Below are 24,437 nucleotides of genomic sequence, written 5' to 3'. Positions count from 1 at the left end.
ATTTTATAATTTTTTGTCAGTAATATTTACAGATTCCAATCTATACCTGCAGCAAAGAGGGTTTTAGTTCTCATGGCACAGTCAGGCTATTTAGGCGCATCAAGGTTAGGCCCCTTTAACACATGGAGAAGAATGTGAATGGGACTTCTTCCAGGAAGTACTGTAAAGTCAAACTCACCAAGAACTCCTGGATGTGTAGATTTACCAGCACTGTCTTCTGCCTTACCCAGAAGGGCTGTGTTCCTGACAGCTATCCCAGGTGTGTAGGCTTGGTTGTATACAGGCCTATGTCAGACAATTGTATAATTATCATTTTCCATGATGCCGTCTACATATTCTTTGTCATACCATGGATGGACCTCAGAGCCAAAACCACAAGTGAGGAGAAAATGGTAATGGAGACATGCCATCATATTGCTTAAGATACTTTCTTTGAGCCAATGCTGTGCTTCCACTGACAAGGTGTTGGACAGTTTCATTAAATTCATCGCATAATCTACATTTCTTATTTACAGCTTGATGCAAATCATGCATTGATGGTTTCAAGAAGGTCCTAAGAAGCAAGAGAAAGCCATCTTGTTCACTTTTCAAGACTTCACCCAAGTAAAAGACTCATCAGGGTGTCTGTTTCTCTAAAGACACTGCACATAAACTTGATGCAGCGAGGGGATCAAAGAGCTTTCCCTCTAGGTAGTAAGTATGGGGACTCACATACATGTTCCCTTGTTTTGATATAATGAATTCTATCACCACAGAAACCAAACTTGGTGTCAAAAACAAATAGCATCCTGCACATTTTGATATCAGAGAAAATTGAAAAAGGGTCAAGCTGCCCCAAACTTTATATGGGCAGGCATTGTATCAGCAAATTTGACTTTGTCAGCCTGCTTGGCTGACCAAAGTGAAAATAGTCATTGATTTAGCCTTGGCAGCAAAGGTTGGGGATGTACAGCACTTCAAAGAGAGTTCACTTTCTTGTGACGAATTACTTGAAAGGTACATGGACCTGTGACCCTCAGTAACACTGAAAATGACTCTTACAGTCAGATCTTTTAGCATGGTCTTAAATCTTTTCCTCTCATACAGCTTGGCTGCTGAAACTGAAACATGGGTATTCAGGTTCCTGGTTGTGAAGACATGCTTTTCTGTTCCAATCTATGTGATTTACACAAAAATATTGTTTAAATTCAAATATTTCCAAATGTTTTTAATGTTATTCTTGAGAACTACACTGTGTGTGAATGGTAATGATTACAAGAAGATCCATGTTTGTTCAAGACAATTCTGTTTGCACTAAAAACAATATTGCAAATAAAATTTCATTTTATTTGTGACTCTACTTGTGAACATTTCGAAACTGCATGAAAGTATTTTTTCAATCAAGATGATTTTCTCCAGTATTTGTTGCTGTTTTAATATCTGAACACAGGAACAGTTATTGCCAAGTAGTTTTGGTTTTGTAGTGTTAATATAGATTCAGTATATTTGGAGACTTGTAAATCTTGTCAAGGCAGTTCTACGTATTGACGGCCAGCTTACTGTGACCCAGTGTAATGATCCAATAGCACCCATATAAAGTATCAGGGAGCGGGCTGAATCCAATCATTGCATTCCAAAGAGGTCGGGACCCACTTCCTTAAATCTTTAGGCTTGTTTGTCTTGTGCTGGATAAATATGTTATTATCACACATCAGGTCCTTGATATTGCCTGACTTTGACCTGATAACCATTAATGACAAGTGTAGATTTCTGTCAGTTTCCCTTCCTGATTGACAGGTGTGCCATGCAGTTGTTAATTGAGCAGGTTCTGGTGTCTCGTTAACTGTGAAGGTTGGGCTGACATTGCATATTGACAAGTGATGGCGAATGCTGGCAAACAGTCGCCAAGAACTGTAAAGATGGGTTAAAAATACATCATAACAAAAACCTTATCCTTTTAAACATTCCTGATATTATATATTTTTCTGGTTTGTATTTTAATTACAAAAAGTGATTTTTAAGTAGCAAATTTGCTATAATGCCTTTTTCATGTGTGATTTTTGATAGATCAAGTCATTTTCTCAAGTTGGCGGAACATGATAAGGTCTATCCAACATAAACATTCAAATATATATTAGGTATTTTACATACATTTTGGATAGAAATAAATGCTCGCCCTTTTGTCAATGTATGGTCCATAACATTCCTGGGATGTTAATAGTGGACCTTCAGATGTGAGTCCACACGACTACAGAGGTTAATCTGTCAGAAAGCTGACATAGTGAGGAAGCTTTCTGTTGGATGATGCCATGATCAACTAAGCCAAAGGTATAAAATATACTCCCTGATTTTGTGTTTCAAGGATTCTTTCATGTGTGTAGCTCTTTTGCATTTGTCACTTTCAAATATTTTAAAAATAATTCTTTGCAGTGGATATATACAGGTGTGAATGGCCATGTAAGTTGGAATACCCATAAAGTTGCAATGTTTTAATTCATTAGAAAACTGACATTGTCTGACAACTGGTCCCTATGTCATTGTAGCTCAAAGGTACAATTAAGTGGAGTTAGATTGAATCGGTGTCTCACACTTCACAACATCAGTTAGCTCGGCAGCAAGAGGACCATATTTGACATTATTGTATGATCACTGCAGTAGATAGAACTAGATATTAGGCAGTGGCGCCAGTGGCATAGCAGCGAGTTGCAATTACAGAAACAGTGATGTCCCAGGCATCTCTGACATAACATCCTCACTAGTGATTGAAGTGCCACCGCTGAGCGTGGAGGCACTAATGCTTGAAATCCCAAGATACCAGCAACATATCAGTCTATGTGAGAGCTATGTCTACAAATTGTCTCCTTTAATGTTGTGATTGTGTTGATAGGGAGATGAGGAATCGCATAGTGAACCAGAGAGCAGTAAATCAAAGTGTATCTCCAACAGAGGCCCTAGAATTGGGGCTAATTCTCATTTCCAATTACAATTTCTCAAATGGCATCTGCTGGCAAATCACTTGATAGTTGGCTATGCCAGATTAAATGTGATTGTCCTGCTTATTTACAGAAGGCTATCTACACTGAGTGCTCAGTTGCTTTACATGGAAAGTATTTGATAAGTTTACAAGTTAACATTAGATTTATGGGAGACAGCTTCACCATAGGGTCTATGGTGTACAGGGTCATAGGTGTATATGTGGACTGTCAAAAGATAGATATGCATGCAGCTTAGAGACCAATTGACACTGAACTTGTTAAGGAACATAAAATAAGCGGAACAACAAAGCATACCAAGTTAATTTTGTATTTAACTGTAAATTGAAAGAACTGTTGTTATATTTAACCATAACTTCTCCCCTGTATAAGTTTGTAAAGAGTCATCTGTGGTGGGGTAATTTTATGTAAAAGTAAATTGGTTCAGGGAAGTCTGCGTAAGTAATGAATTTTCAATATGACCCTACATGTTTGAAATGTTAAACATTTTGGCTGAAAAAATTAATATTGATTTTCCAAGATACAAAGTCTAAAATATCCATAAACAATTTTCTGAAAGTTTCTGATAGCATTTTTACCCTGAGACAGCAGCCAGTTGTAAATTTGTCCTTCTCTAAAAACCTACAGATCTATGAATGTCTATGCTTCTGTTATTAATAATGAAGATGTGGTTTGCTATTCATGTGAAGTTGTTGCCATGTACCCTGACATTACAGCAGCAGCAGCAGCACCACATGGCAGGCTTGTGATATAGTACCTCTCTGTACTGTGATCCTAGGGTTCTTTCTCCCTCAATAAACAAACCGCTGGTTGAATAAATGATAGACTGACCCAGTATACTGTTAAATAACAGAAAGAATGGGTTTTCTGGCAATTAAAGCAAAGGCTGACTTATTGACACAGGTAATCTAAACAACATTCGTCTCACTCCTCTCTTAGTTCAGGTATGGTTCTCTCAGAAATAACCTCTAATTAGTGAGGAACAGCCTTCCAGTTTTGACCAGGAAGTGTAGTGGTGTAAGTATAAACTTGGTGAAGGCACCATGTTGACACCTCCAGGATCTTCATGTTGATCACAGAATGAGGATTTAATTGGTGGTACTGACACTCAGACACCTGCGTGTACTTGGTGTTAGATGTCACGTGTTCATACGAGCTCATCTGTGACATTTGTTTGTGATGGGGAACTGATGAAAATAGGAAAGTTACACACATCTTGACACGGGTCTGTTTACTGCTGTCTGATGTCAGGCATTGTAAGATGTCTTCCTTTACAGAGGTAGCTTGACCCACATGTCTAAGGTAGGAGAACTCACAAATAGAGTTGAGTCCCTTTGCTGTCAGGATCCACTGATTGTGGGTTTAGATTTGCCCAATTACTAAACAGCTGAGTAACATGTCAAAAGGAAGTTTCTTCCAGAGGTAACTTGTGTGTCTAAAACATGAGACAATTCCTGCAGAACTGCCCTGATTTGGCTGGCAGCATGTGTGTCCTGTTGGTAGTTACTGTTGTAGTTATAACCTGTATTGTGAAGCATTTCTCTGTAGGAAGTTGCAACCTTGAGATGAACGAGGTTTCAAATCACATATTCACCCATGTACAATCAGCACCGATGTTTTTACTGCTTTCACAGAAGTTGCAAACATCTACCATCTGTGATGATGGTCACTTGGTTTCATTCCTCCCACCTAAATCTGAAACAGTGACATCAACACTGACAAGTCCATTCACTGTTTCCACATCACAAGCTGATCCTAAAGCAATGATTCAGAACACAGCTGACATGTTGTCCTGTAGTCAGCATCAGCCTCATTGGCTTGGACTCCTCTTCTCCTAATTCATCATATCCAACAGTTCAAATCACACTCTTTCACTCTGACAAGCTTTTAAGTCTCCAAATTGGAAACTATTAGCCGACTTACTGTTGTGGCAAGTCAAGGTTGGAGATTTCAATTACAAGATAATACCCAGGCTTGGACCAGTGCCTTGTGCCCTATGCAATCGTTCCTTGAAGCCACACTCCTATCGATACTAACGACATTAATTTGTTATCATAAGGGGGAGTAGTGACCCGTGCTTGCTTCATTTTCAAAATTCATGTATGAGTATATTTTTTTCCATTTGTTGCGAAATTGTTTGAGCGACCAAGTGTTTTACTAATTTCCTCCGGGCCAAGTTATGATTGATTGGCTAATTTCAGCATTCCCAGGCTGCTGTCAAAGGCCTTCATCTCCGTCCTTGTTCACACAATTGGAATCCAATTAACATTAAACGTATTCTCTGGATCTCGGACTAATCATCCATTTACTGTGCCATCTACTCCACAGTGTTCATAGAACGGCATTGTGGGCAACATAAGAACAGCATACATTCATAGGGGATGTGTCAGTTTGCAAATATCTCAATTTGCTTCAGCGAAATTACATTTAGAACATGTTCTTCAATGAAGTTCAAACACCAGTGCCAGTATTTAGTGAAGTAGGTTGTGCATTAGCTTGTATAGAGTACATGTACCAGTAGGTAATTCTTAATGTTACTTGGAAAAGATAATGGCACTCCACCTTAAGGTACTAGGTGGAGTTGCATTAGGCATATTCAGGTTTCCGGACAGTACTTTTAGGGTTTAGAGGAGTGAATTGCACTATTGACTTGAAATTCAGGCCCTCTTAACGAAAATGTCGTTTTTCATGCAATGTCATCAGATGTAAATGAGACATTGTTCCTCTGCTAATATATCACATAAATGCTACACTGTTCCTCTGACAATATATCACACAAATGGTACACAGTCCCTAACCCCCCATCAATTGTGTAAATGGTACACTGTTCCTCCATCAATATATAGCCTAAATGGTACACGCCCATCCATCCCATCAATATACTGCGTACATGGTACACTGTCTCCCAATCAATATATTGCATAAATGGTACACTGTTCCTCTAACAATACATCACGCAAATGGTGCAGTCGTCCCCCCCATCAATATATTGTGTAAATGGTACACTGTTTCCACATCAATGTATTGCCTAAAATTACACTGTACCTCCATTTAATAATGTATCGCCTGAATGATACAATGTTCCTCCATCAATGTATTGTGTAAATGGTACAGTGTTCCACCATCAGTGTATCGCCTAAACTTACACTGTTCCTCCATCAATGTATTGTGTAAGTGGTACAGTGTTCACCCATCAATATATCATATAAATGGTACAGTGTTCTTTTGAATTTTTGTCAGTCTTGCACAAGGCATGATGTAATTTTGGAAGGGCAGATTGTAACAAATGTCCACCATAGTTAAAACAACAAGGGAACCTAGGTTGCAGGAACATCCCATGAATTTCCTGGCAAAAGTGACAAGACCATTTCAATGATAATTTCCAAGAGTCAACACATAGACAACTCTACAACTATATCATGAGGCACTGTCTTGTGCTGATGACATCAGATGTACATAAGTGTTGAATGATATGACATAATCTATATACCAGGAGCTTATGGGGACACCAACTTCCTGCCAAACCGAAACCCACAGGCTTACTCAGAAATTGGTTCAGGAGGGGTCCCTCAGGTCTTGGGGTAGTGGAAGGGCCCTAGGGGTTGGTAAGGTGTCTGTGACTTACTGGGGCTAGGGAAATGGTTTAGAGGATGGGGTAGGGGAGGTGTCAAGCAGGTCCTGGGGGATAGGGGATGTGTCAAGGAAGTCCTTTGGGTGGGACAGGTGTCCTAGAGGTCCTGGGGGTAGGGGAGGTGTCAAGTAAGTCCTTTGGGTGGGACAGGTGTCCTAAGGTCCTGGGGGTAGGGGAGGTGTCAAGGAAGTTCTTTGGGTGGGGCAGGTGTTCTAGAGGTCCTGGGGGTATGGGAGGTGTCAAGGAAGTCCTTTGGGTGGGGCAGGTGTCCTTTAGGTCCTGGGAGGTGTCAAGGAAGTCCTTTGGGTGGGGCAGGTGTCCTATAGTTCCTGGGGTAGGGGAGGTGTGAAGGAAGTCCTTTGGGTGGGGCAGGTGTCCTAGAGGTCCTGGGGGTTAGCGATGTGTCAAGGAGGTTTTGGGGGCAGTCGGCATGTCAAGGAGGTCCTTCGGATAGGGCAGGTGTCCTAGTGATCCCAGGGACAAGAGAGGGATGCCAGTTCCTTGGGGTCAAGCACGTACATTTGTTCTCCCACAGATAATAGCCAACCTTAGGTCACCTATCTTCTCTCCCTCTCTAACATGAATATTTAATACTGGGAAGCAGACGATGAGACAGATTGCATAGTTCATTAAATTGGCGAATAATACTCTACTTGATCAAAATGGTAATTGTTAATGGCAGTAATACAATTCGGATCAGTGGTAATCACAGAGGCTTATTCATCAGTTATGTTATGTTTATCTATTTAAAAATATTTTCCAACTTGGTTGGCTATTAACTTTCATATTCAATGTGTTTTTCAATGTTGAATACGGCTGTGACCTGGGTCAATATGAGCTTTCCTCACTTAGGTCATTGGAAACATTCATCAAACATCAGGTCACTGTGTAAAATACATCAAACTTTGTGTCAGTTTAACAAGAAATAATCCTGAAATGAATGTTAAGCAAAATTTTGTGTAAATTGGTCTATTGCAAATACTGTCCTTGAATCCTGTGTATGTATGTATGGATGTATGTATGGATGGATGGATGAAAAAGCAGTACCAACATGGTGGACATGTCCAAAAATTATTGCACCAGTGACATAACTTTTGACTTTTTCCATATGTTCCATGTGCTGTTTCAGATGAATAATTCACCTGCCTTTGTATGTGTTTGTGATGGTTCCACCAGCAGAGTATATGTTTCCTGGTATCAACACTGTTTGATTAACACATGCCTACATTCATACAAAGACTCTGCTTTTTGCGCAGATTTTCAATGATATCAGAAAGGGTTTGCTGGTTTGCTGGCATTAAAACCCATGAGTGACAGATTGTAAACTTATGACCAAGTAATTTTGAAAAACTCTTGAGGTCGTGAACCCCAGGAAGATGACTGCGCTATTTTGTGGATGTCTGTGGTCACCAGTTTTGAATTTCACTTTGTGAAGCCTGTGTTGGGTATCCCCCACAGGGTACTTTGTAGATCCTGTGTTGGGTATCCCCCACAGGGTACTTTGTGAAGCCTGTGTTGGGTATCCCCCACAGTGTTGTTTGTGGAGCCTGTGTTGGGTATCTCCCACAGGGTACTTTGTAGATCCTGTGTTGGGTATCCCCCACAGGGTACTTTGTAGATCCTGTGTTGGGTATCCCCCACAGGGTACTTTGTGGAGCCTGTGTTGGGTATCCCCCACAGGGTACTTTGTGAAGCCTGTGTTGGGTATCCCCCACAGGGTACTTTGTGGAGCCTGTGTTGGGTATCCCCCACAGTGTTGTTTGTGAAGCCTGTGTTGGGTATCCCCCACAGGGTTCTTTGTGGAGTCTATGCTGGGTATTCCCCACAGGGTACTTTGTAGATCCTGTGTTGGGTATCCCCCACAGGGTTCTTTGTGAAGCCTGTGTTGGGTATCCCCCACAGTGTTGTTTGTGAAGCCTGTGTTGGGTATCCCCCACAGGGTTCTTTGTGGAGCCTGTGTTGGGTATCCCCCACAGGGTTCTTTGTGAAGCCTGTGTTGGGTATCCCCCACAGGGTACTTTGTGGAGCCTGTGTTGGGTATCCCCCACAGGGTTCTTTGTGGAGCCTGTGTTGGGTATCCCCCACAGGGTACTTTGTAGATCCTGTGTTGGGTATCCCCCACAGGGTACTTTGTGGAGCCTGTGTTGGGTATCCCCCACAGGGTTCTTTGTGGAGCCTGTGTTGGGTATCCCCCACAGGGTTCTTTGTAGATCCTGTGTTGGGTATCCCCCACAGGGTACTTTGTGGAGCCTGTGTTGTGTATCCCCCACAGGGTTCTTTGTGAAGCCTGTGTTGGGTATCCCCCACAGGGTACTTTGTAGATCCTGTGTTGGGTATCCCCCACAGGGTACTTTGTGGAGTCTATGCTGGGTATCCCCACAGGGTTCATCCCCACAGGGTACTTTGTGGAGCCTGTGTTGGGTATCCCCCACAGGGTTCTTTGTGGAGCCTGTGTTGGGTATCCCCCACAGGGTACTTTGTGGAGCCTGTGTTGGGTATCCCCCACAGGGTACTTTGTGGAGCCTGTGTTGGGTATCTCCCACAGGGTACTTTGTGGAGCCTGTGTTGGGTATCTCCCACAGGGTACTTTGTAGATCCTGTGTTGGGTATCCCCCACAGGGTTCTTTGTGGAGCCTGTGTTGGGTATCCCCACAGGGTACTTTGTAGATCCTGTGTTGGGTATCCCCACAGGGTACTTCTTACTGTGGGGTCTATGCTGGGTATCCCCCACAGGGTTCTTTGTGGAGCCTGTGTTGGGTATCCCCCACAGGGTACTTTGTGGAGCCTGTGTTGGGTATCTCCCACAGGGTACTTTGTGGAGCCTGTGTTGGGTATCTCCCACAGGGTACTTTGTGGATCCTGTGTTGGGTATCCCCCACAGGGTTCTTTGTGGAGCCTGTGTTGGGTATCCCCCACAGGGTACTTTGTAGATCCTGTGTTGGGTATCCCCCACAGGGTACTTTGTGGAGCCTGTGTTGTGTATCCCCACAGGGTTCTTTGTAGAGCCTGTGTTGGGTATCCCCACAGGGTACTTTGTAGATCCTGTGTTGGGTATCCCCACAGGGTACTTTGTGGAGCCTGTGTTGGGTATCCCCACAGGGTGCTTTGTGGAGCCTGTGTTGGGTATCCCCACAGGGTACTTTGTAGAGCCTGTGTTGGGTATCCCCACAGGGTTCTTTGTGGAGCCTGTGCTGTGGGTATCCCCACAGGGTTCTTTGTGGAGCCTGTGTTGGGTATCCCCACAGGGTACTTTTGTGGAGCCTTGTGGAGCCTGTGTTGGGTATCTCCCACAGGGTACTTTTGGAGCCTGTGTTGGGTATCTCCCACAGGGTACTTTGTAGATCCTGTGTTGGGTATCCCCACAGGGTTCTTTGTGGATCCTGTGTTGGGTATCCCCCACAGGGTACTTTGTAGATCCTGTGTTGGGTATCCCCCACAGGGTACTTTGTGGAGCCTGTGTTGTGTATCCCCCACAGGGTTCTTTGTGAAGCCTGTGTTGGGTATCCCCCACAGGGTACTTTGTAGATCCTGTGTTGGGTATCTCCCACAGGGTACTTTGTGAAGCCTGTGTTGGGTATCCCCCACAGGGTTCTTTGTGGAGCCTGTGTTGGGTATCCCCCACAGGGTTCTTTGTGGAGCCTGTGTTGGGTATCCCCCACAGGATACTTTGTGGAGCCTGTGTTGTGTATCCCCCACAGGGTACTTTGTGGAGCCTGTGTTGGTTATTGCCCACATGGTTCTTTGTGGAGCCTGTGTTGTGTATTGCCCACAGGGTACTTTGTGGAGCCTGTTTTGGGTATTGCCCTCAGGGTACTTGATGAAGAACAGTTTTCAATTAGCAGCTCTGACACATGAGCAACATACTTCTTCATCCACACAGGGACGAGGTGGTTCACCAGCACCACAGTGGATGCTGAAAGTCAGGCATACTTACAGTTCCGCTGTACACTTATGGCTGTATGCTGGCTTGGGAAAAGAAACCTTTCTGACAAGACCAACAGACAGCTGTGAAACTTCTCCCAGTATGGAGTAGACCGTGTGATTCATCATTATTACAATATGTGAACCTGAAATGTTGGACATCAGCTGGCCTTGTCCATGTTGTCTGCTCTGGCTGCAGTCGCCGCACCCATGTATTACACTTGTCTCAGGCAATCATGAAGATTCCATCCAGAAGAAATATTAAAGTGGATGGAAATTTAACAGCGTGTCATGTCCTGGTGCCTCTGATTATCATCAGAAAAACTGGATCCATGTTTTGATAGCGCTGGTGGTTGCAGAGCATACATACATCTGGGTTAATCTCATTAAGGTAGCCTGGGGATATTGAATGAAGCATTGATCTGACAATGTTGTGAAAATAATTAAAAATACATCATAACCCAGTGTTCTACTAGATTATATCTTTGGTATAACGCGTGCCAGGACTTGTGTACTAAATAAAGGATTCATTAGCTAGATTTCAACTGTGATCTAACCTGTGCACCAGATAAAAGATGCATTGAGTAGATAGTATCTGTTGTACAACACATGCTTGGACTCCAACAACACTTGATAATGATTGTATCGGTTGGATCATCCCGGGTATACATAAAATGTCTGCAGCGTACATTGAAGCAGGCCTGGCACCTTCACCACATTGAGGACACTAAATATCAATGAAAGTCCTGGGGAAGATCATTCCATATCCGAGGAATAATTTGGCAGAGTTAATGCAGCGTTGTTTGAGATTCAGATGATGTCGTAAATGTCATTCAATTTCATCCCAGACATGTTCAATGGGCCAGGGTAACACTTAACACTATTCGGATTAAGATACTGTCGTACAACTCGAGCAATGTCTCGTCTGAGGTTATCATGTTGAAACGTCACTAAAGGTCAGTCCTGTAGCAAAAATGGTAAAGTGGCCAGTTGGAAAATCTCGTCTCAGCACCGTACAGCTTTCAAGTTCACCTTTGTCACAACCATTGGCATTCTTGCTGCAGCTGATACCCAACCCCTGATCACAATGCCACCACGTCCAAAACAGTCCCCTTTCAGAACACATTGTCTGATGTAAGGTTCACCTGTGTGCCTGTAGACACGGGTCCTGTCAGTCTGTTGAAGACGGAAACATGATTCATCAATGAAGAGAAATCTCTTCCACTCACTCAAATACCCCCTATCACGAGTGTTGCCTGCTCCATGGAGATGATGTTCTGGCATCGTGAGTGGCCGTGGGGCTGGGCATTTTGTACGGATAACATAGACCTGAGATGTTAACTGTTCTCGAAGATACACCTCTTTTGCCAGGTATGGTACGTGCTGTAAGGGTTGCTGGCTGGTACCTGTGCTAGAGGCGCATGTTTCTATTCCATTGTCATTAAAGTTGGATGACCACTGCGGAGATAAACCTTGGTTGGTTTTACCGAATGGTGTTTTTGTTGACACTGAATCAACAAGCAATGACACACTTCAAGGTACCAGACTGAATCATTCCCACAGCTCTCTGTCGGTCACTTTCCCCAAGTCGTGGAAAGTCATTCAAGAATGATGAATAGAGTTTTTTTCTGACTTCTGCACATCTTAAAACTCCATTTAATGGAAATGATAAGCATCTGGTTGTCTGGGCTTGAAAATGAACATTCTTGTTGAATTGTCTCCAATATTGTCATGCAAGTCAAACATGAACTACTTGGTTGCATTTCTTTGACCATTATAACACACATTGTCTCAGGTTCAAATGCAAAAGCTCATTCACAAGATTACCAATGAATAAACCATAACTCTTGCCTTGGAGTATAATCGTAGTATAATCGTGTGGTGTGTACTGTGCTTACTTGCTGTGTTGTCATCAGCATGTATTCAGTGGACCAAATGTATCAATACTAATCAAGAAAGAATGTATTTTTCTGTGTTTTCCACACCATGCCATTGGATACTCCTTGCAGCTGAAACTTATTCCAACAATGATGTCACTTTAACTTGGGGCTCAAGGCATGTGTTCTGATCCAGATTCTACCATTATCATGAAGTTCTGAGAATGCATTCTTTCTCTATTAAAATCATCTCCCAGGAAACACTGGAGGAGGAATCCCAATCTTCATGTGCTTATTGCAACCAATCATGACAGCTGAACTGGCTCAAGAGGCTTGATTGCAGGTTTTTCCTGTTGCTATTTGCTCTCACACATTGATGCATAACAATCACTTACAAAACACATTGTACTACTCTTGTCATCATTAACACACGATACATGAAAACAATTAGGGGAAAACTTTCATCAACAACAACAGTTTTATTCCTTTTTATTTACTGCTGCAGGGTTGGACTGGTCTTTGAAATTATATCATTTTGTTAGAAACTAACAACTACATTTAAATTGAAAAGAAATCCAGTGAGATGGGAGATTCGGAACCTGTGGAAAATCTTGGTTGGTTAAGGTCACAGCATTACCTTTAGTAAAGACTGAGTGGAGAGGACAGTAGGGGATGTACTGGCCAGAGACTACTGCAGTGTACAGGGTTATTGAATCTGGTGAACTTCGGTTGATAGGTACCCCATGTATGAAATAGCCACAGCCATTATCTGGTACCTTGTCAGGTTGAAGTATTTCTGTCCAACATGTTTCATCACTTGAGAAGTACAGACACAGTTGAATATTGTACTCTGTTAAATGATTTGGGGTTAAAGTTGAAAATGAAACATTTGATAGGCTTGTGTGGAGTATTAAATGAGACCACAGGAGAATTACTGCTTACTGTGGATAAAGCATCTCTGGAAGATGTGATGAATGTGAGTTGGTGCTATTCCCCTGTGTACACATCATATGGATTTAAGATTCATTACCAATGCTCACGGAAATCAGAAAAGGTCTTGCCCCTTAAGTACGCCATATCAAACTAAGGTTAATTTTTTGTGGTTAGAAAATAGACACATTGATTTTCAATGACTTCCTTTACACATTTGTTTGCCAGGGTTGTAAAAAATTCATCCATACTGCAGACTGTCCGTGACTCTGTGTCAGTCCTGGGGAAACTAGCTTCTTCAGGTCTATGTTTTTGCACTTGAGTATATTCAGAAAAAAGTTTCATTTCTTTATGATCATATATGTTACTCAGCCAAACAATATGCAAGCTTATGGTATGTGGTGCATATTGTTACTCTATGCTTCAGAGCAGACAATTGTTCAGTGTCTTGTCCCAGGCATATCAACACACATACATGTACAATATACTGTGCAGGAGATACTGTATAGAAATAGAAGTGGACTCTATATAGCAGCACCTGAACAACCTCCTGGATGTATGTATTCTACATGTACACAGAGCAGTGGCTCACACCCTTCAGCTGTTTGTCACATCGATGAGTCTGGGGCCTGAGTGAAGTTTTGTGTCTATGCTATGCTTCAATGATTCCCACAGAGTTCATGGTTTGCTGGCTGTGTCTGATGTTATGGCATCAATGATTGTACTTGGTGGTATCCTGCTGCTGAAACCTGGTGTGAAAATAACATACTTATGTTCTGCTTCTGTAAACTTCTGTATGTAAATCCTGTATGCCCAGAAGGGTAACATACTTGGTGGTGTACTTGGTTGTGTGTTCTGCTTCTGTGAACTTGTGTGGTGTCCCTGCCCAGAAACTTCCTGTATGCCCAGCTGCCCAGAAGGGCAGGCTGCCAGGTGGTGTCCTGCCCAGAAGGGTACTTGGCAGGTGTCCTGCCCCACTTTGGTAGGGTACTTGGTGGTGTCCTGCCCAGAAGGGTACTTGGTGGTGTGCTGCCCAGAAGGGTACTTGGTGGTGTCCTGCCCAGAAGGGTACTTGGTGGTGTCCTGCCCAGAAGGGTACTTGGTGGTGTCCTGCCCAGAAGGGTACTTGGTGGTGTCCTGCCCAGAAGGGTTGTGTTGCCCAGTGAGGGTACTTGGTGGTGTGTCCTGCCCAGAAGGGTACTTGGTGTGTGTGCTGCCCAGAAGGGTACTTGGTGGTGGTGTGCTGCCCAGAAGGGTACTTGCTGCCCAGAAGGGGTGGTGTGCTGCCCAGTAGGGCACTTGGTGGTGTGCTGCCCAGAAGGGTACTTGGTGGTGTCCCTGCTTGGTGGTGTCCAGCCCAGAAGGGTACTTGGTTGGTGTGCTGTACTTGCCCAGAAGGGTACTTGGTGTGCTGCCCAGAAGGGTACTTGGTGGTGCCCGCCCAGAAGGGTACTTGCCTTGTGTGTGCCCAGAAGGGTACTTGGTTGTGTGCTGCCCAGGGTACTTGGTTGTGTGCCCAGAAGGTACTTACTTGTGCTGCCCCTGCCTTGAAGGGTACTTGGTGGTGTCCTGCCCAGAAGGGTACTTGGTTGTGTGCTGCCCAGAAGGGTACTTGGTTGTGTCCTGCCCAGAAGGGTACTTGGTTGTGTGCTGCCCAGAAGGGTACTTGGTTGTGTCCTGCCCAGAAGGGTACTTGGTTGTGTATCCTGCCCAGTGTACTTGGTTGTGTGCTGCCCAGTAGGGTACTTGGTGGTGTGCTGCCCAGAAGGGTACTTGGTTGTGTGCTGCCCAGAAGGGTACTTGGTTGTGTGCTGCCCAGAAGGGTACTTGGTGGTGTCCTGCCCAGAAGGGTACTTGGTGGTGTGCTGCCCAGAAGGGTACTTGGTTGTGTGCTGCCCAGAAGGGGTAGGGTACTTGGTTGTTGTGTGTGTCCTGCCCAGAAGGGCCCAGAAGGGAAGGGTACTTGGTTGTGTGCTGCCCAGTAGGGTACTTGGTTGTGTGCTGCCCAGTAGGGCACTTGGTGGTGTCCTGCCCAGAAGGGTACTTGGTTGTGTCCTGCCCAGAAGGGTACTTGGTTGTGTGCTGCCCAGAAAGGTACTTGGTTGTGTGCTGCCCAGAAGGGTACTTGATTGTGTGCTGCCCAGAAGGGTACTTGGTTGTGTGCTGCCCAGTAGGGCACTTGGTGGTGTCCTGCCCAGAAGGGTACTTGGTTGTGTGCTGCCCAGAAGGGTACTTAGTGGTGTGCTGCTGGTGAGACCCAGTGTACCAGTTCACTAGACTCTCTGTGTAACAAGACATTGAGTTGGATAACTGGATGATGACGTAGCTACAATGGGATTGGTATCTAGTTATACTGGTCATAATACTTGGGAGGTCGTACACAACATGGCTGGCAGCTAGTCTTCCAGAAAACTCCACAAAGAGGGAATCTTTTTGCAGGATAAAACTGCACTATTTTAAATTCTGAGCAGTTCTCACCTGGTATTTTCAATTTGGAACCAATAATATTCTGATATTAAGTGTATACAGTTCTCATGTAAGCTGCCAAATTTATGTGACTCAATATGTAGGTTATTGATATATTCATCTGCAGGTTTCATTTATAGGTTTCAAATTGAGAGTAACACATTCTTGATTGTTCTGCTAGAATTAACCTCGAATTCTGTTATGGTAATACATAGGAATTGTTGTACAGTGGAATCACAGTGTCTCTGTATAACCAACAGAAATGAAGGATATTTGAGGGCAGATCAAAAATAGATATTAGACCAATTTGCTGAAACAGATTTAAGGAGCCAATAACTACATTGTTGCACCAGTATATGGAGTTCAAGGAGCTCATGCTATTCTTTAGTCACATGTTATGGTGAAATCCAATGGGAAATGTGATATTTTCAAACTCATACTTTCTTGACTCTTGATAGCTCTTCTTCAGCAATGGTCGTAATTATTGATACTTCATATCTATGATATATTTATAGTAAAGCTATTTTTGTTATCTCCATTGCAAATAGTGAAAGGTCACCTGCTGCTGCGTCTGCTCCATGTGCTACTGGTGCAAGATTCGGATCGGTACATGTACGTAATTCTGCTAATGAATTATGTATTATTCCATTGGCTTCATACAACTATTTTACATTTTGGTTGAAATGTAAATCATGTATGTCCTTTACCTTTGTTTGATTTTTCAATTCTATAAATCTGAGCAATAATCACTGTCTATCCTTACAGGGATATTCCACTGAAATTTCAAATCTACTATTTTTAAACTTGGATGCCTTGTTCTAAATCTTCAGTATCATAAAAACACTATAAAATAGCATTTAGTTCAGAAAGTGCCACTTTTGGCTGTCTTGTGGAGCTCTCAAGTTTGGTGTCGCAGACATCTTGCAAGAATGATATGAATGACAAACACCACTGAATCTCATCCAGACATGGCAGTAATAACCTATGAAGTCAGCAACTGAACACTTTCTGAAAATGGGGCAATGTAAAAGTTTGTGGAAGAGTGATTGATAGTTGTCAGTGTCATGATGTCATGTTAGGTTTGACATTCTCCATGAGTGTCTAGATTTCTGAAATAATTACTTCCCGGTGAGGGATACCTAGTACAAACATGTCTGTAGCACAATCAATGCTTCATGCACTGACTATTGGTGACTAAGAGTTTTATCGGTGGCGATCGCTCAATCCATTAAAAGCAAGATGCAATATTATAATTTTGTAAAATTGGTATTTTGTAAAATTGGTATACACATCTCGTGCAAACTCAAATTATTTCTCATGGACATAGCCTTAATTGTAATCAAGACTTGTGGAATTTCCATTAAATATAATGCTGCCTTTTTCGAAACACCAATTATCTAGAAAAGATGTTTTACTCAAATTGGAGATTAGGTCACAATAAATTAATCATGACATCCCCACCTGCCTCCGATTGAAAAACTTTGGATGGAAATCTGATAACATATTTCTAACACCTTTCAATTTCATCTTCCAATGCCCAGAGAGGTGACAATATGGTCGTGACACAATGGAGGGCAAAGTGGGTTCTGACATCAGTGGCTAACTTGACCATTTGCGTCCATTGTTGCACACATGCCACGGCTTTGTTTGTCTTCAACACCAATAGAATTCAACTGACTTTCAAAGTATGGATTCAATTTATTGCATTCATTCCTAAATTAAGACTTTGAAATATTTCTTGTGGAAGTGTACATAGATTCTGTCCTTCAGGGGGCATATAATGTATTTTTAGTCTGATGTCTGTAAAACCCTATTTGTGTTTGCGAGAATGTAAACAACTCGGGTATAGAATTTGGATCACGCAAGCTGAATCTGACTTGTAAAACAGGCACCTTAAAACAAAAAGGTACACCTCAAAGGACCAGGGTTTGTAGTCATATGATGGTAAAAATCAATATGAAAACACCACCTTGTGTGGAAGTGAAGTGTTGAGAGTGTGTCGTGCCACCTTAGATGAGCTTCTAACACAACTTCCTGGAGGGCAATGTTGGCTTGATGTTTGTGAGTTGAAACTTTAGAGACTCAAATATCTTGTGGGGACCATTTGGTTCCCTTTTCCTGTATGTAGCAGTAGTGGTAAAAACAAGTTTTATTGCTTGAGGTGGACAAGTGGTTTACTGCTTCCGTGGCCCGTTAACGGAGAAATGGCCATCTTATTAGCATATCCGTCTTGGATGTGCTGGAGGCAGCTGGGGATGGGAAGACGTTCTCTTTAGTCTTTTAGTTCTCTATAGTGCTGATCATTAGTAGGTTTTATGAGGAAAAGAAATCCGAATGCTCTGTTTGTAAATGGAACTGTATTCATCTGTAGTCCCTATCCATGCCTCAAGGAATCTGATTCAAACAGGATTAGAGTCTGAACATTTTGTATTTTTCAATGAGGAACCATACACTTCTGTAACATGCAACTGATAGCCCAGCACCTACTCACACTGCACATTTCTTCTGTCAAGCAATTAGTGAACACAACCCACATCACACATATTGTCAAACAATTAGTGAACACAACCCACATCACACATATTACTCCTGTCAAACAATTAGTGAACACAACCCACATCACACATATTGCTCCTGTCAAACAATTAGTGAACACAAACTGCATCAAACATATTGCTCCTGTCAAACAATTAATGAACACAAACGGCATCAAACATATTGCTCCTGTCAAACAATTAATGAACACAAACTGCATCAAACATATTGCTCCTGTCAAACAATTAATGAACACAAACTGCATCAAACATATTGCTCCTGTCAAACATTTCATGATCACAAACTTGATCAACTTGATAGCTGTCAAACAATTGGGGTCAACAACCCACATCACACATGTTGCCGCTGTCAAACAATGAGTGAGCATAAGCCACACATCTCAACTGCTGCTGCTCACTCACTCATACATTGCTCACTGCTGCTGTTGAAACACACACTGACTGATTGACTTTGGCAGACTGCACAGCACTGTTACTGAATACAGAATATGTATTGCTGAACTGTGTGAACCCATCACCAAGTGACTTGGAAATAGTCACTGGGAAATGTGCACAGCTGATACATCATTTCACAGCTTATCAATGGGAATTGTAGAATTTCTTGTATATAATGTAGAATTTCTTGTATATAATGTAGAATTTCTTGTATATAATGTAGAATTTCTGCAAGTTCCTGAAAGACTGTCTTGGACTTGTTCTGCTCATTTATGATATGCAAAATGACTATTCTATTTGGTGAATCCCGGATAGGACTCAACCTAACAAAGTACAAAAAACTGTACTTTACTAAGAAAGTGTAATCCCAAATATAACGTGTTATATTCTATTTGGAGCTGATTACCCAGGTCCAAATGTACACCACATGAATCTGGGGTGGGAGTATACTGGTCTACTGTTAGTACAGATATATACGGACAAACTGCATCCACACGTTATATCTACAGTTGTTGCTCATGATAAAAAAATAATTTAAAAAGGGGCGTGGAGTAGCGTAATGGTTAAAGCATCTGCTCATCACACTGAAGACCCGGTTTGATTCCCAAAATGGGTACAATGTGTGAAGCCCATTCAGTGGTCTGTCGTGACATTGTTGGAATATTGGTAAAATAGGCATAAAACTAAGCTCAGTCATGCCAAAAATGAAATAAAACATTGCTAGACATGATAATTCACTATTTATACTGTATTTCCTGTTCTGCTAGGCATTTTTTTATCTGTAGTGATTTAGACAGGTGTGTTTATTTTCTCATAAACTAAGCGAGATACAGCAATCAACTGTATACCCTCCCATTTCTAACAGATCTTAGTGTTTAAAGTTTAAAGATACCTTATAATATATCCGGCTCAAAGCATGTTCTGCTAATTCAAAGACATATATATGTCTTTGGATAATTCAATCTAAAAATTGTTACGTTTATATAATAGCCAAACTACCACAGATATGGCTCTGTTAAATTATGGCATTTATTATGTATGTATCCATTCCCTGACACTTAACATTAGCTTCAAGTTGTCAGTAACAGTGATCTGATGATGGTTGGTGGATTCAATGGTGAGTTGCTGTCATTTGCCAATGTGTCCACTATATAAACTCATTGTAGGCGTGTATTAGGCCCCCTCTGTATAAATGGTGAGTTGCTGTCATTTGCCACTGTGTCCACAATATAAAATCAGTGTATTAGGCCCCCCCTGTATAAATGGTGAATTGCCATGTCTCAGGTGGTGCTGGATATTGTGGGTATTTTAACAAGTGAAGGAACTAAACTGAAGAAACTATACTATTAACAAAATGTCAGATAAATGTTGATTCCAACATTTATATTACTGATTCTTTATTAGAATTGCTATCAGTGTATTGCCATCAAGGCACTAAAAATCTCAGGCTGCATTTAGTTTGATTTAACGTTACACCCTACGTATCAACCAACACTTAAAGTGTTACATGGGTCTTCTAACTATGGATCTGAGATCCTGACTCTAATGTTACATGTTCCTCAATATCATAATGTTACATCTAACATGTTTGTTTAACATGCTTTTTTGTTTATACACTAACATTTCTTACAAATGCACATGTCAAGCTGCACAGTGAGCCCTAGTATACTTGACGCTCCTATTACAAGAGATGAGATCTGTGCGATTAAAGAACTAAAATCATCCAAGAGTGCTGGGCCTGATCATATCATATCAGAATTTTTAAGTCCTCACAGGATATTTTAGTTCCCTATATTCAGTTGCTATTCAATGTTCTGTTTGATCGAAAGGTATTTTCCAGAATCGCGGGTGTATGGGTCTTATTGTACCTATACATAAAAAAGGGGACTCTAGTGTAGTTAACAATTACAGAGGTATATCAATTACATAAGTATCTTCAGCAAGCTGTACATACATATTCTGAATAATAGACTAACATTTTGGTGCTCTTTGCTATGAAAAAATCGTTGAATCGCAAGCGGGGTTTCTCGCAAAGGTTACAGTACTATTGATAACATTTTATCCTACAGTCCATTATTGAACGCTATCTCTCTCAAAAGGAGAGGTAAAGTGTATGCATGTTTCATAGACTTTTCCAAAGCCTTCGAATTTCGTGAATAGGACAAAACTGTGGAATATTTTAAGGCTAAGAGGAGTAAGCAGCAAAATGCTTAAATCAATCCAAGCCCTCTATGCAAGTGTTAAAGCGTGTGTCAAATTCAAAAATAATTTATCAACATGTTTTGATTGTCCATTGGGTCTACGACAAGGGTGTATCCTAAGCCCTCTTCTTTTTTCTATTCTTATCAATGAACTAGCTTATGAAATCGAAGCATGTTGCATTACCAGGAATTCAGCTTCATCCTGAACTTGTACAGTTATTTCTTCTTTTATTTGCTGATGATGTTGTGTTTATCTCTGATACAGTGTTTGGTTTACAGAAAAGACTTGATGTCCTAAAGATATTTTGTTCTGAGAATTGTTTGACGGTAAATATGGAAAAAACAAAGGTAATAGTCTTTAAGAAAGGTGGAAGACTGTCGAAGTATGAAAAATGGTTCTATAATGGTGTACAAATAGAATGTGTTTCCTGGTACAAATATCCAAATATCTAGGTATTTTATTCAGTAGGTCATTAGTATGGACCAAACACGGCAATTACAGAAAAATGTATGTCTGCAGGCTAAGCAAGTTTTATTTGGTATTTTTAGATCACTGTCAATGTTTAAGCCATTACCTTTTCACTTGTTCTTTAAGATTTTCGACACCAAAGTTTGTCCAATTTTTATTATAATGGAGCAGAAATATATGGGGACTGAATGTTGTTAACTAAATAGAAGTTATACATGTAGCAGCTTGTAAACGATTTCTAGGAATTAAATCCTCTGTTTCAAGCATGTTGTGCGAGGCTTAATGTGGAAGATATCCATTGTATATTTATACCATCAACAGGTCTATCAAATATTGGTGTAAAATATTGAAAATGTCAAATGAGCGATATGTAAAGAAATGTTATAACATGCTTGTACAAAATGGAAAGTAATGGTTGCAGGAGCTGGGCATCTAGGATAAAGCATATATTAGAAGTCTATGGATTTGGATTTGTTTGGCAAGAACAGATGGTCTTCAAGTGAAACGCTATTTTTAAATGAATTTCTTGGTAGACTCCAAAGTTTCGTATCAACAGGACTGGCATTCTGCACTAATAAAGGCACAAAAACATTTGATACACGTTGTTTAAACCTATGTTCCGTGTTGAATCTTATATCTTCATAGTAAGCTATTTTTAAACAAAGACGCGTACGCTTGCTCAGTTTAGATCGGGTCTCATAAACTACGAATAGAAACTGGCAGGTATATTAGTGAGGCTAGAAATGACAGATTATGTAATATCTGTAAATTGCCATATATAGAAGATGAATATCACTTCTTACTTATTTGTAATAAATATCAAGTATTGCGGCGACTGTATATACCTTTACACTTTTATGAATATCAACAATCCAAAAATTTAATGCAGCTTCTGCAATCATCAAATGCAAGCATCTTAAAACATTTATCGGCATATATATATCAAGCTATGTTACTGAGACAGTCCTCATTATAACATATTTTCTCACTCTGTTAAACAACATACATAGTCACTCACCTACCAAATCAACTCCTCCCCCCCACACACACATGCACACACTCCCCTACAACTCTACAACTCACCCCCTCCACACACACCTTTTGCCCCTCCCTTCCCAACCAACTTCCCCCACTCACTCACTCACCCACCAACTCACCAACCCCCATCTTTTTGCCCCTTCACTCCCCAACCAACTCACCCACTCTCTCTCATTCACTCACTCACCCAACTAGTGGACACTGCATACTGTGCCTCATGCTGACCAAGACGAGTATAAGAATGATATATTTCCATCCAGAAAAGCATATAGTAGCCTTGCATCCCAGTGACGGCATTAAATCCATCTACACAACTTCAGTCTACTCAGACACTGCTCAAATATAGGGTTTTATCAAGATCTCATTGTGAAATGAGACGCCATCAATATTACAGGGTGGACTACCGGAAAGATGTCTTGGTTTAATTGGACATTGGACCTAGTCTTCGTTTCTCATAGGCACTACAGACGTGAGCAGGTTTGAACAGAGGGCAAGGAAAACGGGGGTGAAAGAATAGAAAATATCAAATAATTTTCATCAGAGTTGTAAATGCCCAGCTATATGGGAAATGTTAATGCTTACATGAGACAAATTGAAAAAGAATATTTTTGAAATCATAGCTGTTCACTGTGGTGACAGTTAATCAATATTTAGCAAAGATTCAGGTTTCAGATTTTATTGCTTGCAGTTAAAAGTTCTTAGTGTCATCAAGCTTGAAATAGCATGAGAAACATGATTTGTGACCCAGTATCTGACAAACTCTGTTCATTAATCACTTGATAACTGGACTGCGTGAGCTGGCTCACATAGCATGTCTACTGTATGACATTGTGGTCCTCATGTCTGACATTGTGGTCTTCATGTCTGACATTGTGGTCTTCATGTCTGACATTGTGGTCTTCATGTCTGACATTGTGGTCCTTACGTCTGACCTTGTGGTCCTCATCTCTGACATTGTGGTGTTTACGTCTGACATCTGGTCCTCATATCTAACCTTGTGGTCTTCATGTCTGACATTGTGGTCCTCATGTCTGACCTTGTGGTCCTCATCTCTGACATTGTGGGTGCCTCTGTCTGACATTGTGGTCCTCATGTCTGACATTGTGGTCCTCATGTCTGACATTGTGGTCCTCTGTGGTCCTCATCTCTGACATTGTGGTCCTCATGTCTGACATTGTGGTCCTCATCTCTGACATTGTGGTCTTCATGTCTGACATTGTGGTCATTGTGGTCTTCATGTCTGACCTTGTGGTCCTCATCTCTGACATTGTGGTCTTTACGTCTGACATTGTGGTCCTCATGTCTGACATTGTGGTGTTTACGTCTGACATATGGTCCTCATGTCTGACATTGTGGTCCTCATGTCTGACATTGTGGTGTTTACGTCTGACATATGGTCCTCATGTCTGACCTTGTGGTCCTCATCTCTGACATTGTGGTCCTCATCTCTGACATTGTGGTCCTCATGTCTGACACCATTAGGACCGACGTAGTGGTCTTCATGTCTGACCTTGTGGTCCTCATCTCTGACATTGTGGTCTTTACGTCTGACATTGTGGTCTTTCTGTCTGACATTGTGGTCCTCATGTCTGACCTTGTGGTCCTCATGTCTGACCTTGTGGTCTTTACGTCCGACATTGTGGTCCTTCTGTCTGACATTGTGGTCCTCATGTCTGACATTGTGGTCTTTACTTCTGACATTGTGGTCCTCATGTCTGACATTGTGGTCCTCATCTCTGACATTGTGGTCTTTACGTCTGACATTGTGGTCCTCATGTCTGACATTGTGGTCCTCATCTCTGACATTGTGGTCTTTACGTCTGACATTGTGGTCCTTCTGTCTGACATTGTGGTCCTCATGTCTGACCTTGTGGTCCTCATGTCTGACATTGCGGTCCTTACGTCTGACATTGAGGTCCTCATCTCTGACCTTGTGGTCCTC

At 41.7% G+C, this 24,437-nt stretch overlaps 1 protein-coding gene across 1 annotated transcript; it reads right to left on the bottom strand.

Moving 5' to 3' along the window:
* Window positions 1–6,669: 6,669 nt before the first annotated feature.
* Window positions 6,670–23,618, bottom strand: LOC124272780. Its single transcript, XM_046707982.1, has 5 exons — window positions 23,428–23,618; window positions 14,863–15,657; window positions 14,162–14,742; window positions 8,215–10,353; window positions 6,670–6,989 (listed from the first exon to the last, which is right to left on the bottom strand). Exons 1-5 carry the CDS (start codon window positions 23,616–23,618, stop codon window positions 6,670–6,672), a joined length of 4,026 nt encoding a protein of 1,341 aa, XP_046563938.1.
* Window positions 23,619–24,437: the final 819 nt, after the last annotated feature.

This window comes from Haliotis rubra, unplaced genomic scaffold (assembly GCF_003918875.1).
Source record: "Haliotis rubra isolate DU_JTF1 unplaced genomic scaffold, ASM391887v1 Scf173, whole genome shotgun sequence".
Lineage (NCBI taxonomy): Eukaryota > Metazoa > Mollusca > Gastropoda > Lepetellida > Haliotidae > Haliotis > Haliotis rubra.
Note: the sequence above shows the minus strand (reverse complement) of the source record. Positions and strands in the feature narration are given on the sequence as shown.

Bases quoted from the DNA above. Each gene is read 5' to 3' on its own strand.
- LOC124272780 (XM_046707982.1), bottom strand. From the start codon at position 23,618: ATGTCAGACATGAGGACCACAATGTCAGACATGAGGACCACAATGTCA. The intron at 15,658-23,427 runs GTCAGACGTAAG...ATCCCATTGTAG, and splicing joins TCAGAGATGAGGACCACAAG to CTACGTCATCATCCAGTTAT. The intron at 14,743-14,862 runs GTAAGTACCTTC...CCTTCTGGGCAG, and splicing joins TCAAGGCAGGGGCAGCACAA to CACACCAAGTACCCTTCTGG.